This window comes from Amblyomma maculatum, chromosome 2 (genome assembly GCF_055883805.1).
Source record: "Amblyomma maculatum isolate TAMU_Amacu chromosome 2, ASM5588380v1, whole genome shotgun sequence".
Taxonomy (NCBI): Eukaryota; Metazoa; Arthropoda; class Arachnida; order Ixodida; family Ixodidae; genus Amblyomma; species Amblyomma maculatum.
Genome location: NC_139345.1, coordinates 17,312,785 through 17,331,438, shown reverse-complemented (window position 1 = coordinate 17,331,438; position 18,654 = coordinate 17,312,785). Strand labels below are relative to the sequence as shown.

The 18,654-nt window shown below is 47.6% G+C and overlaps 1 protein-coding gene across 1 annotated transcript in view; it reads right to left on the bottom strand.

The window, feature by feature from the left end:
- Positions 1-10,971: 10,971 nt before the first annotated feature.
- LOC146198061 (arylsulfatase B-like) overlaps positions 10,972-18,654 on the bottom strand; it is a 41,160-nt gene continuing 33,477 nt past the window's right edge. Inside the window, exons 8-9 of the mRNA XM_084592558.1 lie at positions 15,670-16,103; positions 10,972-11,458 (exon numbers count right to left, since the gene is read on the bottom strand). Coding sequence (XP_084448684.1) covers positions 11,330-11,458; positions 15,670-16,103 — 563 coding nt within the window. The 3' untranslated portion in view covers positions 10,972-11,329. The remainder of the gene's footprint in view (positions 11,459-15,669; positions 16,104-18,654) is intronic.

The window sequence follows — 18,654 nt, the reverse complement described above, 5'->3', positions numbered from 1 at the left end:
GACACGTGTCACTTATACTATGGTTAAATTGCGGTATTCTGCAAAGCGTGGTTTTTGAAATATAAATGCGGCGAGCTGCGTATGAAACAACTCACGACCATCAAATGATGAGGTAGACAGTAACGTTGGATGATTTGCTTGGTTAAGATGGGGTCGGCTGCTCAGTTTTAAGGCCGAGAGAACTAATTGGCGTATATCTGTGCCTGTTGATGCATTAAGTGCGTTCGCTTCCGCTCCCTGAGAAACAGGAACATGGCCCCATTTAGTCCCTGATGCAACGATTGTGCTCTCTAGAAAGTAAAAAATGGCTGTGAGGTGTGGCAGCACATTTACAAAATGAGTGACCGTGTGATGCAGTTTCAGGCTTTCCTCGCTTAGAAAGATACGTGATGTTGCTTGCGGCTATCGGCTATGCCATACGATGTCTGCATGCCCAAGCGCTCAAAAAAAAAATACGGTCGATTTGCATAGTTAATCGTATGCGAAGTAGGTGCTTAGCACTCCTTATTCCTGCTATACTTTTCATACACTTTAAACATTGTTATGAGGTTCTTGAGCCATTTGGCTGCGATATCAGAATTAGTAGAGTGACGTTCCCGCTGGAGGGGGGGGGGGTCTTTATAATCGTCGTACTTCAGCAAATCAGGCACAGCGAACCTGCGCCGCAGTGCCAGGCGGCCCGGTATTATCCATTGCGACGCGAAGCAAATGCGTGGCGCAGCCGCGTCCTCAGTTTTACTTACCTCGTATTCAGTGGTTCTTATTACAAATGAACGAAAATAGGCACAATGTATTGCATCCTTCTTTGGAATGCACTGCACTGCACTCGAAAGGTCTGGGGTGGCATCATATGGGGAGAGAAAGAGATTCGGGATAATGTAGGGAATGAGCGAAACAGAGGCTGCCGAGTTTCGGCGTCAACACACTCCGATCAGATGACCTGCTGGAAGGAGTATGAAACCCCTTGCCGATAAACTTTCTAAACGATAGCATCGAAAGAAAAGCAGCATCCGTAGCAGTTTGCCATCTGATACTCAGCGCAGTGGCATGAGAAAGCGCGCGCCACGGTTGACGCTGTTACGACCGTGCATCATCCGCACTTGCGCGCTCTATTGTTCGCCTGTGGGCATGGATAAGTGCTGTGGATATGTGGTGTTGGTACAATGGCTCTAAGTGAGCCTGTTTCCAGGAATCCTGTTTTGTAAGCCTGTTTTGCTTTGTGGACACCCTGCAAATGCCAAATTGACCCTGTCAAGAGAACGTCTAGAAAAACACAAAGAAATGTCCCCCTGCGGGAAATAGCCGGAAGTGCTTTGGTTCAATTGTTCACCCTTCCCGTCGAGAAGCCTTATCGTCCAGTGAGGAATGCCTACTGTCCAAAGGAGACGACAGAGTGACACGTCCGCTGACGTGCAGGACAAGAAAGGAGCATGACGCATACGGCCATTAAATGATTTCCCGGGAATGCAGAAAAGATTTGCAATTGTCGAAAACGGACAATGCTGGGAGCGTATGCGGCGCGCACGTGCACTTGGGTTTCTGAGAAGTAAATCCACTTGCCGGAACCAGCCTATCGATTCTTGGCTGAAGAATAGAAATGTACCTCCTCGCCGTTCCCAAGCTTTTCCCGCCAACAAGTGACCAGGCTCAACGAAACAATGCCGGGCCAGTCAGTGCTTCAGACCATCAGTGCAGTGATGTGTTCGATTGGATGCCGATATCTGAGGGGCGTGCCCTGGATTGGGTTGGTCAGCATCTTCAGAGAGGGGCTGGACATAGGGGGTTTTAAGGACGCTGCAGAGCACGAAATGTCGCTCTGAGCCCTGGGTAAACGGCTCATCCAGTCGCTTCTCGCTATGAACTCTTAACGCTTGCCATTTTGCTGATGTACCCTTCTTTTTCTTGTAAATAATCTTGTAAATAAGTTTTCTCAAAGTGCCATTAAACCTGCTTGTACATATTTCACCAACTTCAAAGATTCAATCCCTCATCAACCCCGAGTCTCTGCACGCTACCAAGTGAAGGCCGGGTCGACTTAGTCCCAGCGTCACGACAACGCCGATACAGCACCTTCTACCACGTCACTCAATATCCTGCAGCAGCAGATACACTTAACACCAGGACAAAACAAAAGGAGAACAAAACACCACCTTTTTCTATTATAACGGGTTGATTCACTGGGGCTGTACGGTCGCTCAGCGCAATTTGTTCCATCGCTTCCCATGGTCGAGACTATCAACAGCCTGGAGCCATTATAGAAATTTAACAGGTGTGGAAACCATAAGTGCCAGGGTAAAGTCTGTTGTCACTTGGGCACTCCAACTGCAAGCGAGCGCCATGGAATACAGCTGCGCTTCTCTGATCAGTGATGCATTTACTTTTCCGGCTGAGAGTACATGTCTGCATGCGGCTTGCGTTCTTTTGGCGTTGGTCTTCTGTGACTAGTACCTAGAAGGGCGCCCCTGTAGCAGTGTCTTCGCCTCAACATTCTTAATTAAGGGAGAAGGTACAGACTTTTGCTGGGAAGAACACGTAAGGTCGCCAGACTCAGAGGACGCTTAGGCATCAACCTCTGACACTAGAAATGGGTACGACGCAGTCCTGCATTCCTCATGTATATCGTTAGCCTTTGCCATAAAAGTGCTTTCTAATGCGTAAGCATTAGGGGCTATGTTCGAAGGAGCTTGTCCTCAGAGTTTGTCACCACGATTGCTGTGAACCGTTGGGTTAGATAAAAAAGAGCATTTGTACGCGAAAGAGGACCAAAGAATCTCACAGGGGAAATTGTGAAGTCGAAGTGGAGTCATTAGTTAGTTAATTACAGCAAAAAACGTAGCTGCAGTTTAGCTTGTGGTTAAACCTGGAGTTAGACGAGAGCAATCTGCATGTCTAGGCCTAGGTCCGGCTTGAGTTAAAAACATGACGTTTGCACATCGTAGTTTACTCTGTGGTTTCAGATTTATTTATGCCATAAGGGAATTCCTTTACGCATGCGCACCCCTTGCCTCTCATCGTTGACCATTCTCATTCGTGTGTAAAAGACTTCTAGTGATATGACATCATCTCTAGGCCGAACTCCGGGGCACACCGCCGTCACAACGTTCGAACGAACCTCCTGTCCAAGCAACTCGCTGTTGTCGTTCGCCTCTACCAACCACCGAGTTATCTGTCTTCTTCTTCTTCTTTTGCTCTCATTTTTTTTTTGCTTCTTCTTCTTCTTTTTCTTCTCACGGACAGGCGGGGCGAAATGGCGAGACTGTGGCCAATATATGCTCCCGCTACAAAAGCAAATCAGACGTCGAAATAGCTGAGCAAGCTAATGTCGACGTCCAAACATACGGGACGTTATGAAACTGGAAGACGACGTGTGCTTTGATGTCAGAATGAACAAGTGGAAATAAATGATCAATGAGTGTCTATATTAAAGTGATTAATGAGCGTCTATTAGTTAAACATATAATGAGGAAAAAGAGGACGAAGAGGAGCAAGGTGGGTATTTGATGCCGTCACTTCGGCGACGTGGCCATGGTGGCCACCGCTGGTGTCGCTATGGCGCGCCCTGTTATGATCGGGCTTCTAACCGCGGTTCCTGCGACTCCTGCGACGGTCGACGACTGAAGCCGAGCGGGTTACCGGCGAGCATATCATGCTCCTTACAGAAAAGATGCTGCGCAACATGGCTTAGGTGCACAGAGGAGAAGCCTAGGCGTCGGGCTTGTCCTCGTCAGAGCAGTTGCCAGACTCCATGGCTCCTCAACGATCGCCGGCGCCATGCAGGCGCGCCCTCCTTCCCTCCCCCTCCCCCTCGCTCAGAAGAGCTGTACCACATGAACTAGAGGGTTAGTTGGACAGACATCTTTCGAAACGGCATATGGCCTAGACGAGAGAAACAGTGTTTGTCCCCCTCTCCCGTCAAGGCCACGTGCCGTTGCTCTGCACCACTTCGGCTCGAAATACCACTTCTCGGACGAAGCCTTCCTTCGACGATTCAGGAAAGCCAGGAGCATGAAAAGCTAGAACGCCGAGAGCGCAATTAGAGAGAAACGCGGTTGATGCAGGTGGAGACTTCACTACATCGAATGAGCGTGGAAAGGCATAAAGCTGTAATTGCCTTTCAAGGTAACGGTTCGAAACCGCAAGACGGTATGCAACCGTTCCTCATCGCCGAGGACATGGCAGAGTATTTGACAGACTTCGATAGTATCTGCAGAAGTAAACGCTTTGAGCGAAATAGTCGGGCACAGAAATTGGTAGCTCTTCTCTCCGCTGAAGCATCTGAAGAAATCAAACGCTTGTTTGACGATCGCTTGAAAAACTAAGATGAACTGAAAGAGTCGTTGCTAGCATGATATCGGCTGTCACCGCAAGATCATCGGAAGAGGTATGCCCGCGAGCAAAATAGCACCAACTCGTACTTTTTTTTGGAGTACCAGTTGAAAGGCGCTGTAACCGAATGGCTAGACAATCAGGAAGCCTCGGAGTAAATTCAACTTCCACCAGAGAATGAGACACAGCTTGGGGAAGCGGCCGAGCAAGGCGACCGCAGCAGCGAGCCGACTGAGCCTCGAATAGAGAAGTCTCGGGTTACCTTGGCTGAGCCACTGGCAGCTGAGACGATTGGCGCCGGCTCCATAGGCGAGAAATTCAGTGACACCATCAAGCGAAGTGAACTGCATGTCGCCCCATCTAGCTGTAAGCAGTCAGATCCCACCTCCTCACAAATGCTGCGCTGATTAGTTTTACACGAACAAAGGAACTGGACAAACGCTGAGGTTAAGCGCAATCTACCAACTGAAGTTTTATTGCTTAGAAAAGGAAAAAGGAAACACAAGCACGCGAAGTAATCTGAGGATCGTGAATACACATAAATCATAACAATGCACTGTAACAGCAACAACAACTAAGGAATGAAACCATGAAGATGTGAAAAATAAGCACGTTATCTAAGCCCGGGATGAAATCGCACTCAACCCCCCCCCCCCCCCCCCCCACACATCTATCAGGCACGCGCGGGTGACCTCATGCAGGTCTTTTGTCTATTCTCAAAATATCTATTTCCCGGCGGGAAAGGGCTACGGAAGGAGCGCTAACGTAATCGCATTCTTTGCCAGAAACCATCCGAAAGGCCTCAATTACCTCACGCTTTTTCTTTTCTGTTGCCAAAATAACCGTGTTTTGGAAATATGGGCTGCACTCGTTTTTCAGGCAATGGTTAGCCAAATTTTCTGCACCCTGCAAGGAACGACATTTCCTGCTGTGCTCCAGAAGCCTTTCATTGAGGCATCGCCCAGTTTGCCCCACGTAGCACTTGCCGCAAGAGAGGGGAATTTTGTAAGCCACCCCCTTAGAGCATGGAACAAAAGGCGAAACATGATTGACGCCGCACGTACTTTTCTCATCTGCAGATTCTTCCTGGTGACCTTTTGAGCAGACCCCTTTAAACTTTAAAGGGGCTGAAAAAACAACCTTCACATCAAACCTCTGCCCAATCTTGCCCTTGCTGTTACAGTGCACTGTTATGATTTATGTGTATTCACGATCCTCAGATTACGTCGCGTGCTTGTGTTTCCTTTTTCCTTTTCTAAGATTGGATTGGTAAAACGTTTATTCGGGGCCTGCAGTAGAACGCGCGCTCGCGCGCGCGCGCTCTGGACGGGGCCTACGTCGTCCTCTGGGCACCGGCCGCGCGGTCGGGGTCCCCGCTCGACGTGGCCGGCTCGCTGGTTCCCTGCCGGGCCAGCGCCTTGATGACCTGCTGGACGGCCCAGAGTTGTTGCTCTTGATTGTCGCTCCCTGCGGCTGCTTCCGGTCGCGGTGGGATCCTCCCAGACTTAGCTTCTTCCTGGTACTTGGTACAATTCCACAGCATGTGTGCGAAGCCGGCCGTCTCCGTTCGGCAGACTCAGCATTTGTCTGTCGGGTGCGTCTCGGGATACATTAAAACCTCAGTTGGTAGACTGCGCTTAAGCTCAACGTTTGTCCAGTTCCTTCGTTCGTGTAAAATTAATCAGCGCAGCATTTGTGAGAAGATGTTTCAACTAGCTCAATCTCAAGCACTTCTTAACTTTGGATCCCACCTAACAAGAGTGGGAATCTGACACACTTGCGACTCAAAAGCAGTTGTAGAGCCTGGCGGACATGGGTCATGCTAGGAGATCGCAATATTGCAATTTGGGAAGTCAGCGTCGCCATAGATCATGACACGCAGGAAAACAAAGTGACGTTCGGGGAAACTGCGCAGCGCACAAGTGATGAACAGCGAAGGCATGTTCGTGTCCTGACGCGCTTAGTTGTATTGGCGAAAACAACAACCCTATCGCATGGACCTCATGCGATTCGAAGCGCCCCAGCTGTCGGACGAACTTGATTGTGCGCAGCGGGATGCGGCATACCGACGGATAAGGGTAACCTGAGTGGCGGGCAGGAAATGTCTAGCTGGGGGGCTGGACCCTCGTTTGGACGCGACTGGAGGTGAGTCATGCGCTGCTGGCCGCGATGCAGCCGCGGCACCGCACTCCGGCGACGCCATACTCGCTTCGGTTACTGCCAGCTTTTATGAGCTGGCAGCAAAAGAAAAATAAAAGCGAGCATTCACGTGCTGCCGCCAAAAAGAGCGAAAAGGCAGGCGCATGAGGGAATGCAGGCATCGAAAGAAGAGAAAGCTCAAATCAATACGAAATAAAAGGCGACGACTATCCCGACGGCACAAATGCGCCCGTGCTGAGAAAATGTCCGACTGGTGCGCAAAGCGTAAGGAACGGAACAGATCGTTCAGCAAAGCGATTAGCTCGTACTCGTCTGTTTCTTCGCACATAAACATGAGGAAAAAGTTGTTCAGAGAAATGGACAATCGATGCTGCAGCGGAAGGGTCCGAGGTAAAAAGGTAAAAACCGCCCGAGTACAGGTGACCTTGCTCAAGGAAGGCTAAATGAAGACTCCGAAGCGTCAAGTCGTACAGTCAGGGCATAGCCGACTTCGATGAAGCTTTCTCGTGTTTTGTACGGTTGCATACCGTTAATTCTAAAGTAGATCTCAGTTCGTACATCGGGCAAAATTGAATGACCTTCTTGCGTCCTCAGTTCTATGTTCCCGGCCAAAGTGATTTCAAAGGTCTGTTTGATTATTATTGCCTGATTATTATTTGTTCCTATTATCGTTATTATTACAAAGCGTTGTTTCGACCTTGTGCACTGCATCCTACACTTGTCTCTTGTTGCAGCGGGCACAAAAAGGGGACAGCAACTTAGTTATTTTGCACTGAACTATCCTTCGTCTGGTGTTGCGTCCGCCACGCCATCTTTAGTACAACGCAGCAGAGAAGTAGACGGGACGAGCTCTAACTTGCAACAAACGATTTATTGAAGGCACAGGTCCCATCGGGAGCACAACGTATGCGCAAACCTTTTATCAGCTGTCAGTCCGTTCTTACAACGTCGCTGGAGAGTGGGAGAGGAGGAGGAAACAAGGCAAGGAAACGACATCAGGAGTGTCGCCTCCATTGAGCGGCCGTGGTGATAAGTGCTGATGGCGAACTAACACAGCGGTCATCTCGAGCAATCTTCAATCAGCTCGCGTTCTAGTTTTCCTTTATGGCTGGCGATTACCGAAGTGTTCCCCAGCATGGAGTGACATTTGCACTACTTGTAATAGGTTGGGAAGTTAGAGCCATAGCCATTTCTAAGGATCTTGCATGCTCTCTTAACCCGTCATTGAGGCAGCGACCAGTTTGGCCGATATATAGTTCTCACCATAGTTCAGACGGATGCAATAAACAACGCCCTCGTTGCAAGAAACAAAGCTTTCTTGATAGTTTTTTTTTTCCTGCACCCAAGTTCTTCCTCTTTGTTGCAGATCACCATACGGCAAAGCCTGGGCAGCTTACAAGGCGCCTTAAATACAACGTCTACATCATATATTGCCGCAATTCTCTTTAGAAGTGAATAATCATGCAGCGGTCTCAATTTTGTCTGTGCACTATATCGATTTGGTAGAACATCTTTGGTATACAAGGTCTATAATCACGCGATGGGCCATAGTCCTGTTTCGGCGTCTCCGCTGCTCTCTTAGAATTCTAACTGGGCATAAACAACACAGTATACAAGAGCACATCGAGGCCCAGCTTATCGCACAGAAAATAAGATTCATACAGACGCAAATGGAAATGAACACACTGAGTATACTGGGCATGAGAGATGTTTGCACAGAAATAAATAGCACGGGAGCATACCGAAGGAAATAAGATAATTAGACAACTCGATTCCGAAAAACATGCATCCGAAAATACACAAGGCCAGAAGAGAGTGTTGTGCCGGTGGGGCTATCACACGGTAGCCCACCGTCAACAGGGTTGTGCCAAGGAGTTGGATGCGTAGCACTCGTCACCCGTTTCGTGAACGAGGGCTGTCAGCTCCCTGGGCGGTAGCGATGAATCCGAGTCGACGCTGGTGAGATGAAGAAAAGGCTTTATACATTATTTACAGGCATTTATACAACGAGTTCGGCTCTGGGGTCGAAAGCTAACATAGCCATCCATACGCGACTGTTCTCGTGCAGCGACGGCCGGGGAGATTCCGCCGCGTCCGCTCTCCCACGGGGCGAACTGCTCCCGATGGACGCTAGTGACGAACTCCCACTCGGAGTCTGGAACGGAAGCACTTGAGTCTCCGTAACCGAAAAAACGTTGACGCTCAAATGGTCCAATCCGACGGCAGCACTTTCGCAGTGCCAGTGGGAGAGCTTGCTGCGCTCTTGCTTCAAATATTCCGCGGGGCGAGAAAGGGTCCACCGCCAGGGCTCATGTTCAAACACGTCGCTTCTGTCCCCTTGGCACGGCTCGCCTCCAGTGCACCAGTACTTTGCAGAGCAGTATCCGGATTTTGTGAAGGAGGCGTTCGCCGAAGAAGTTTGGTGTCCGGCGAATTTATGGGCGGCTTTGGCCGGGCACAACAAGAGGCAAGATCGGAGGCACACAAAAGAACGTTCGCAGGAAAAAAACAGATTCTACGTCGACGCGGCCACTTACAAAGAACAATAAGAAGCTGTAGCCAGCGTGGTTGATCACCAGCTTAGGGGAATCAACTGCGCCTCAAAAGAGCAACAACATTCTTGAGGCTGTTTAAGCGGCAATCGCTCTCGCTATCACCCATCAGGGCGAGGAGGCTATTACACAAATAATTACGGGCTCGCTAGAAACATGCAGAAGGTATAGCAGCGGACAAATATCCACTATGCCCATCCGCATACTCAAGGCAAGAAAAATTCCCTTTTCGAAATACTTCATAACGTGGACGCCAGGCAATGAGACTGTCAAAGGTAACCAACGTCCCGACGCCAATGCCCGAGCATGCGCCCAACCGGGAGGCGCACAACGACGGGGAACTGGACGCAGTCACTAGAAGCTATGGAGCCATCAAAGAGCCTTAAGGAGGATCCACCCACCTCCCCACGAAGACCTTAATAGAGAGCAGTCGGTTACAGCCACAGACTAACACATACCCCAACCTGAGTCTACTCAGTACAATTCATCCCACAACATATCGCAATAAATGCACACTGTGCGGGGAACCCCCTACATTCTACCATGTTACATGGGCGTGTCAAAAAACATAGGTAGTGCCAATAAACACCACACCAACACCGGAGCAGTGGGAGGCTGCTGTTGTGCTGGTGAGGTTATCACACAGTATCCCACCGTCAACAGGGCTGTGCCAAGGAATTGGTTGCGTAGCGCTCGTCACTCGTTTCGTGAACGAGGGCTGTCAGCTCTCTGGGCGGTAGCGATGAATCCGAGTCGGCGCTGTTGAGATGAATAAAACGCTTTATACACTATTTACAGGCATTTACTCAACGAGATCAGCTCTGGGGTCGAAAGCTAACATAGACATACGCGTATGTTCTCGCGCAGCGACAGCCGGGGAGATTCCGCCGCGTCCGCTCTCTCAGGAGGCGAACTGCTCCTGATGGACGCTAGTGACGAACTCACACTCGGAATCTCGAGCAGAAGCACTTGAGGCTCCATAAACCGAGAAACCGTTGACGCTCAAATGGTTAAATCCGACGGCAGCACTTTCGCAGGGCCAATGGGAGAGCTTGCTGCGCTCTTGCTTCAAATATGCCGCGGGGAGAGAAGGGGTCCACCGCCAGGGCCACGGCGCCGAGCTGTATGGATATTCAGCTCATGTTTAAACACGTCTTCTCTCCCCCTCGTACGGCTCGCCTGCAGTGCAATAATGCTTCGCAAAGAAGTATCCAAATTTTGTGAAGCAGGCGTTCGCCGGAGAAGTTCAGCGTCCGGCGAATATCTGGGCGGCTTTGGCCGCGCACAACAATAGATATGACATAGCCACAACAGCATATGTCGTAATGTCGGGATCCCCAAAGAGGGAAAATGAAGTAGAAGTACTTGACATGTCAGTCTTTTTTTGTTGCTGTTGTTAGGCAGAGTTATTTCAGGCTATAGTGCCCGATTCATTAGCGAACACTCGGTGTATCAGTATATCCTAATTAGATTTTAATAAATTATCGTATGACGTTGTAGGAGTAGCAACGTGTAGAAACGCGGTCGCCATGCTGCCCTGATCGAGCCTCAAGCGTATGCATCTGACCTCTTCCCGCCTGCTTATGACGCCTGAAACAACGAATGTTGTTCAGATGAAGAAAATATAGTACAGCACAACCGTTATGGTTCCTAAGCCTAGCACGCCGCCGGGGTGGCGTAGTGGTTACGGCGCTCGACTACTGTTCCCAAGTAAGCGGGATCGAATCCCGGCCTCGGCGGCCGCTTTTCGGTGGAGGCGAAAAGCAAGGCGCCCGTGTGCTGTGTGATGTTAGTGCACGTTAAAGAAACCCAGGTGGTCGAAATTTCCGGCGTCCTCCCCTACGGCGTCTCTCATAGCCTGAGTTGCTTTGGGACATTAAACCCCACAAACCAAAACCAAGTCCTAAGTCTTGCGATTGGTCGCAAAGTTCTTTTAATTTCGCACAAAAAAAAAAAAAAAACTAGTTGAAAGGCCGCTTCCAAAGTTGTTGTTGTTGTGGCTGTAGGAAGAAGGAAAAGAAAATGCACGAGCCTGCTACTGGCTCTGTAGCTATATGCCACATCCGCTGCCTCGTGCAAACAGAAGAGAGAAAGTAGAGGAGAAAGAAAAAGAAGAGGGAGATATAAAGAAGTGTGCCGCAACAGCCGTCGTCCACCACCTAAGCGGTGGCGGGTGCAATGACGGCCTACAACAGATAAAAATTTGGTGCCTGGCTAGCCCCCGCCGCAAGCGGCGTTGACCTTCCGTCCCAGCCCCGTAGGGCCAGCAACAGCCACCCCCGCAGTCAGGGCTAATCCAGCCATGGAGCCCAGGTTCCATTGTAGTGTTCTGGAAATCCGGCGGGATCTTTCGGCGCTGTCTGCGGCGGTAACGCCACGGCAGCGTAAGCAGCAATGCGCTGCTTAAGAAACACCACGACCTGTTGGAAGAAAGGGTGGGAATATTGGCGCACATGCTGAAATCATTCATGGTTTAGGAAAATACTACATTTCTCAAACAGCACTAGAATCTTATTTAGTAACGTTTCCCCTCACATTCTCGTCATTTAGGAAGAACTCGCTTTATTTTTGCCGTCTCTCATCGTTTGTATACAACGTAGTGATCACCCCGCCAGGGTGGCGCTGTGGGTACGGCGCTCGACTACTGTTCCCAAGGACGCGGGACCGAATCCCGGCCTCGGCGGCAGCTTTTCGATGGAGGCGAAAAGCAAGGCGCCCGTGTGCTGTGTGATGTGAGTGCACGTTAAAGAACCCCAGGTGGTCGAAATTACCGGAGTCCTCCACTACGGCGTCTCTCATAGCCTGAGTTGCTTTGGGACGTTAAACCCCACAAACCAACCAACCAACCAACAACGTAGTGATCAGGGACGCTAGCTGGGCATACAACGCTGCTGGATCTTGGCGCTGATTATGAACAAATTATTTTCCTCTTGTTCGATAAACTAACCTGATTCTTCACGCGAAAGAAAGTTTCAACATTATCATTATGCGAATCTGCATGTGGCGTCTAGAAAACAAAAATTGAATAAGCATCATGCACCGACCAGAAGAAGGGTCCTGTTGAAAGTTGTGACCAGCGTAACAACGTTCCCTGTGATAATATTGTGCCTACAATGGCAAACAATATATTCAATTAGAACTAGACACCCCGGAAATACAGAAAATATCAATAATTATGGCTTTTTTATGCCCTGATGCACCCAAACAAGCATCGACATACGAAGCTGACGCAGCAAACGTAAGCCAAGTGTCCTAATAATTCAATCCCATATTATTAAGTCGGCGGATCAGAAAGCATTAAGCCATTAGCAGTTATTTTAAGTGTTTATGCTGCATGTAACCTAACTTTGACTCTGTTCAACTGTGCTAGAACTGACCGTAGTTTCACGGATTCTGTTGTACGCACCGCCACTTAGAACGTGACCGAACGGGTAAGAAGGCACTCTGAGATAAAACTCTTATCCTTCCTATATAACCAAGAACGCCAGACTCGTAGCACTTGCGAAGTTAACATAATGCTCTCTGCCCCATAGAGGAAAAAATGTCTCGAGAATAAGGAATGTTTTATCCACCTTCCCCACCTGTATGACAGCCCAATTTGTCAGTCAGCCACTTTTCGCCAGTTTGCAAAACGATCGAATTTTAATGAGGAAGTGGCGAATAGCAGGAGACTGGTAAAAAGGACCAATCACCGGAACCACGGAATGACAATGCTTGGCGATGAGGCTGATGAACACGCGGTCAATAAGTGTGTATATAACGGGTGCTAGCAGCCTGTTGTCGACTACTGATCTTTTTTTTTTTTTCTGGCGAACGACTTTTTTGCGACAAAAAAAAAATAACAAAATGAACATACCACTGACAGTGCTTTTAACATACTGACGAAGCTACAGCGCGAAAACAAAGCCATCTCGTCGTACGCAAGAAAGATAATTTCGGTTACAACTAGGCCTTTCCTTAAAACTTCATACATATATATTCAACGCTGAAAGTGATAGAAAAAGGATTGGTTACGTTACAGCAGGTTGCTAGGCGCATCGGAATCATATTCGAATAACTGTCATCTGTTTGCCAATCATGAGAGAGAGAAACTCGTTAATGGAACACACAATTAAGCTGGCGTTTAGAATTCACTGCATGCTACTCTGGGTAGAAAAGGAAGTTGGGGAGAGAAATATGGAATGAGAGCGAGGTGGAAAATAAAAGAAATAAAGAACAGGGAATACAGAATGCCGCCAATAAAAACGTACAATAGTGAGAGGAGGGATGGTAGGTGGCTAGCATTGGAATGCATCATAAAACCGCGCAAAAAGACAGGGAGGGTATAAGGAAAAAGGCAACAAGACAAAGCGTGGAACTTTAACTATTTTATTCTTCAACTAGTTATTTAAGTATGACTGAAAAAAGTGGCTCTGAAAGACTATGTGCCGGTGGTCTTCACCGCACCCCAAAAGCTGGCTCGCCTATGCAATAAAATGCCGGGAAGGCACAAAGAGGAATGCCGCAATAAGCACACAAACAGATTTGGCCCGTGGTAAACTGGGGTAGTTTATAAAATATCCCTGTCCTGTGGCAAAAGCTACATTGGACAGAATGGACGTTGTATAAACACCAGACTTCAGAAGCACCACGCAGGTTTTGGCGCATTGGCGGGGGGAGGGCATGGGGCTCACCTTTGTCGCCGCTGCCGTGGTTGCATGCCTCAGTACCGCGAGCCGAATATCTTGAAAAAGGTCGCGCCTAAACTTAGTAGAGAAGTGTACGAGGCCTACTGTATTAAGAAAGAATGCGGCTCGTGTGGCAGCAAAACATCGGTCAACTTATTAGGTAAACAGTTTGCATATCTAGATAGCTTGATGTCCCGTACAAACCTGCGCACCAGTGTTACGTGATTATCGTTTGCTAGGTTATAGTGTGATTGCGATGACAGTATAAAATGGGACGCACCGTTGTAATAAACTAATTGAAGTTCCACGCTTTGTCGTGTTGCCTTCTTCCTTGTCCATTGTCGCTTCGCACGGTTTCATGATGCATTCCAATAACGTATTAGGGTGCATTGTCGATTAATATTTTAACACGAAATGATGAGGTTCATAGTCCGACAAATGAGCTGACATAGTTGACAGCGCGAACAATTGCAAGGATGAATTAGATCATGTCGAGATGTTACGGCGTTTTCTTTTTAATGTGTAGATAGGATGCTCATTGTACGCCTCTGTTGCCTAGGGCAGACTAAGGGACCTAAGAAACTGTAGAGCTTGTCCATGCAACGTTCATAGTATTTACGCTCATCAGCATATTGCAGGACACTCAAACAAGATGTGTTCCACGGTTTCAATCGAGATGCAGCTGTCTCAATGCCGACTGTTCATTTGGCTGAAACTGTATAGCAAGCAGTTTGTAAATACAGAGTTCAAGCGCAGTCGATGACAAAGAGTTTCAAACTCAGGCATTGGTCGCTATAGAGCTGCGATCGTAACTCAACACTGATCACGGCTTCAACACCGTGGCTTTTAAATATCCATGAAAAGTGACCGGACCTTTAGCTCTTGGCGACTGGGCCTCAACACTGTCTGCATGAGTGATTAAACGGTGCGTTATGTGATGGCTATCTCGACGGCGGGAGTCATTTTATGTTATTGTTACTATGCCCGCTAGTTGCAGCCGTCACACTTATTTGCGGCCAAACATTGAAAGTATATTTCATTTCACAAATGGTTTGCACCATTACGAAATCTACAGCGATCTCAGCCAACCAGAAGGGAGCGTCGCAGCTGCTGAGCGTAGGAGATGTAAGCCTACTGGGCGGATGCCGTATTTGTGAATGGCGCCGCACGAGTTAGCAGCAGGATTCCGCTGGAATATACCTCCGCAGTGGGCCGTTCGCGCCATTTATTTTTGTTTCTACTCATTTAGCTAGTGAATACAATACTTGTTGTAATTTCCAGAGAAAATCGAGAAGTGTGTTCTTGATTACTGGAATAATTAACTGAAATATATGAGATCACTGCCCAACAATTTGAGGGGCTGTTAGGTATGCTCCTGTCCTCTTGATTAGACGAGAGAGCTAAAGGTTGTACAGGTCTACAAGAGTTTGTGATATCGAGTATCTATAATTGATCCTTATAGACTACAGCACCTGGTTGCGACCAGCCGCACAGTGATCAATGTGTCAGATGGCCGTGCCACGGCTACCGCTGACCCAAAATTAATAGTTTCACACGATCACAGTCACTTTGCCCCTCTGCCTTTCTGTTCCTTACCTGTGTGCAGGGTAATGTACTGTCTGTCACTGCCTGAGTTAGCACCGCAGCACTCTGATGTCTGGGTAGCGGCGTGATTGACAAAACTGCTTACTACCGTCCTGACCATGCCGTTAATGTGGGATTATACATCCTAGCTTTGCTCTTCTCTCTCTGTACCACGCTTGGTGTCGTCTGTCACTTGTGCAAACGTAACTTTTGCTCGCCGCTCAACAGAATAGCAAACATACTAAGGCGAACGCAAATTCTCGCTCACTCATCTCGTGCTGGTTAGCCACTTAAGCGTCACACATATAGCCAAGGTGTCACTTTTTCCCGTGTGCGTCTTATTGAAGCCACTGTTACAGTGTACAAATGTCCGTACTTACCTGAGGATGAGAGCTGGCAATGTTGTTCAGTTCGCAAGGATCCTTGACAACGTCGAACAGATAAACAGACTCCGTCTCTGAAAAGTTCTCCTTAATATTTCGGCACGTGAGCGTAGCTCTCTCCCTCCAGTTCTTGGACAGTCTTGGGTGTTTCGTTTCGTAGTAGTACCGTAGCGTCTTCGCCACGCTTGATTTGACAAGAAGCTCGTCGAGGTCATCAGACGGACGACTACCCCCAGGTATGGGGTAGCGCTGATTATACAGGCGTGTGCCATCCAGTACCAGCTTGTATTCGTAATGGCGAATGGCCGCAGCATTCATAATCCAGGGGTCGTAGTTGCAAAGAATCTCGACGCGAGGTGAGCGCAGCCCGTTAGACAAAACTTGCCACATGTCCATTCCGTCTATTTTACCCAGGTCTGCGGCATCGCCTCCTGAAAAACGCATATATTTCATTGGTGAGGGCACGAACAATAAACATAATTACGGAACTTGAATGTCTTATTACAGCGACCGTACTGTCATCGCTCAGGTCATTGTTATCAATAGGTTCATAAACGTATTTTACAATAATTCTTTGCTCCATTTTAAGCAACGCTCATTGTTTTTCTAACTACTCAGTGCGAGTGAATGAAAGGCATTGCAGCCAAATTTTTTTTCCCTCATTGCGAGCTCAGACCATTCCTATAAACATGCGCATAACAATATCCTACAATATCCCGCAATCGCCTCACAAAATAAACACACGAAGAATCCTAGGCTTCAAGGTGACTTCGTGTTCTTTATGATGTCAGTGTGCACGTTGCAGGTATCTAGGTGGTGGAAATTATTCCGTAGCCCTCAATTAGGAACCCATTTCTCTTACTCCTTTCGCTTTCACCTTTCTTCTTTTTATTACGGTGCGGTTCAGGTGCTCATCGACAAGTGGGACAGATACATCACCTTTACTTTCTTATAAACCAATTTACGCGTGTGGCGCGCATTTACTAAAGGTGTTTAATACCTTGCCAAAAAATGTTCCAGACTCTCAATGATAAACTGCCAAGCGAAACCGTGTCCCAGCAACTGGCCTGCAACCTTGCTATCTGGTTTTCTTGGTTTTCTTAAATACATTTTAACTACACGCCTCGAGCGCAGCGAAAACTCTAAAAGCAAATATTTTCTCCGCCTTGGAATATTTATTTATTTATTTATTTATTTATTTATTTATTTATTTATTTATTTATTTATTTATTTATTTATTTATTTATTTATTTATTTATTTATTTATTTATTTATTTATTTATTTATTTATTTATTTATTTATTTATTTATTTATTTATTTATTTATTTATTTATTTATTTATACAAATACCTCACAGGTTCCAAACATGGAACATTGTGTGAGGGGGAGGGGTTACAGTGTATCAAAAGAAACAATGGTACATAGTTTAAAGTACAAAAGTTAACAGTAATACAGGACTGGAACTGCAAATAAGTATTAGAGCATGCATGAGAAGTAATAAACCGAGGATTATGACATTATACAATAGTTAGCGGCATTGGACGAAATCAACCTGCACACAGTGAACGCAATACAAAAAAGTTATTCTGACTGCAAAACGGTACTCAATTCGTTTTTGAATTTTAGTGGGTCAGATATGTTAGCGATGCGTTCGGGAAGACCATTTCAACCCTTTATAGCCCGTGGCAAGGCAGAGAAATTAAATGCATGTGTTCGGCCGAATAGACGTTGAAAACTTATATTATTATTCAGGCGGTGGGAGGTGCGAGTCGGTCTAGTAAGTGGCACTGTTGATGCATGGTGACTGTCGATTAGTTGATTTAGCAAGCAGATAAGCGCGATATCCCGACGTGATTGTAAACTTGTGAGTGATAAGGACAACTTGATGTTAGTCACGCTGGTATGGCGGCTGTAATCATGGGAAATAAAACATGCTGCACGGTTTTGAATATCTTCTAGGGACTTGATTAGATACTCTTGATGTGGTGACCAGATGGCTGATGCATATTCTAGTTGAGGACGAACGAAAGTTAGAAATGCGAGTATATTATAATATCACACAATTGACTCACAATTAAAATATCTTCCAAAATCCTGGACTCGTTTCGGATGATTCGTGCGGCCAAAATACTTTGTTGCGCGCAGTCACCAGCTGCACAACCATCAATGTTCGCTCTCCGTTCAATCGACAAAAAAAAAATCGAAATTGGTTTTGGTAACTATGAGGCAAAAAATTTCGAGATAGGACCCCATGCTTGTATGAAAGCAAAAGATCGCTTGTGCAGGAACGCACGCTTCCTCGTGTAGTGCGCACCACCACGCGACCTCCACCTTGATGCTCTTTGTACTCTTCCTGATTCCCTGACAGCACCTGCTCCTCCTCTTCTCTTCCTATGTCGCACCCCCTCCACTCCTCTGGAAACGCCCACTGTGCCGGGTAGTGTAGCGCAGTGAGGCGATTTTGGCACACAACTGGAGGTACATATGCCGATTGGAATCCATACCGCTAGGTAGTCTTGCAGATGCTTGTCAATTCGGCAGATAAATCGTAAAGCACCATTCGGAGCGCTGCCCGTCGAGCGGTTGCGTTACAATTTTGGTACGAAAGAGAAGTGGCGATACTTGGAGGTCCGTTAATGATGGTTTAGGAGCAACGGCCGCGCCAGAGACGATGAGGGGGAAGCGCCCAGCGAGAGGAATGTCTGCTGTGCGTGCCTTTGCCCTACTCGCTGCTTTGGAGGCTCGAACACGGCTGGCGTCACAGTTTCTATGGCAACTGTGATGCAAGCAAGCCACGAAGGGTGTGTAGCGAGGCACGACGAGGCATTCGTTCTTTGTTAGATCTCGTTGCAACATACTGCAGCCTGTTCTCTTTCGTAGCTAATCACCACACTGTTTCAGTCATGGCGTCAGGACCCGTCTAGTAACGTTTGGCGCCACTATTTCGGCGAGATTTGTTGCGTTAGATGCGACCTAATAAG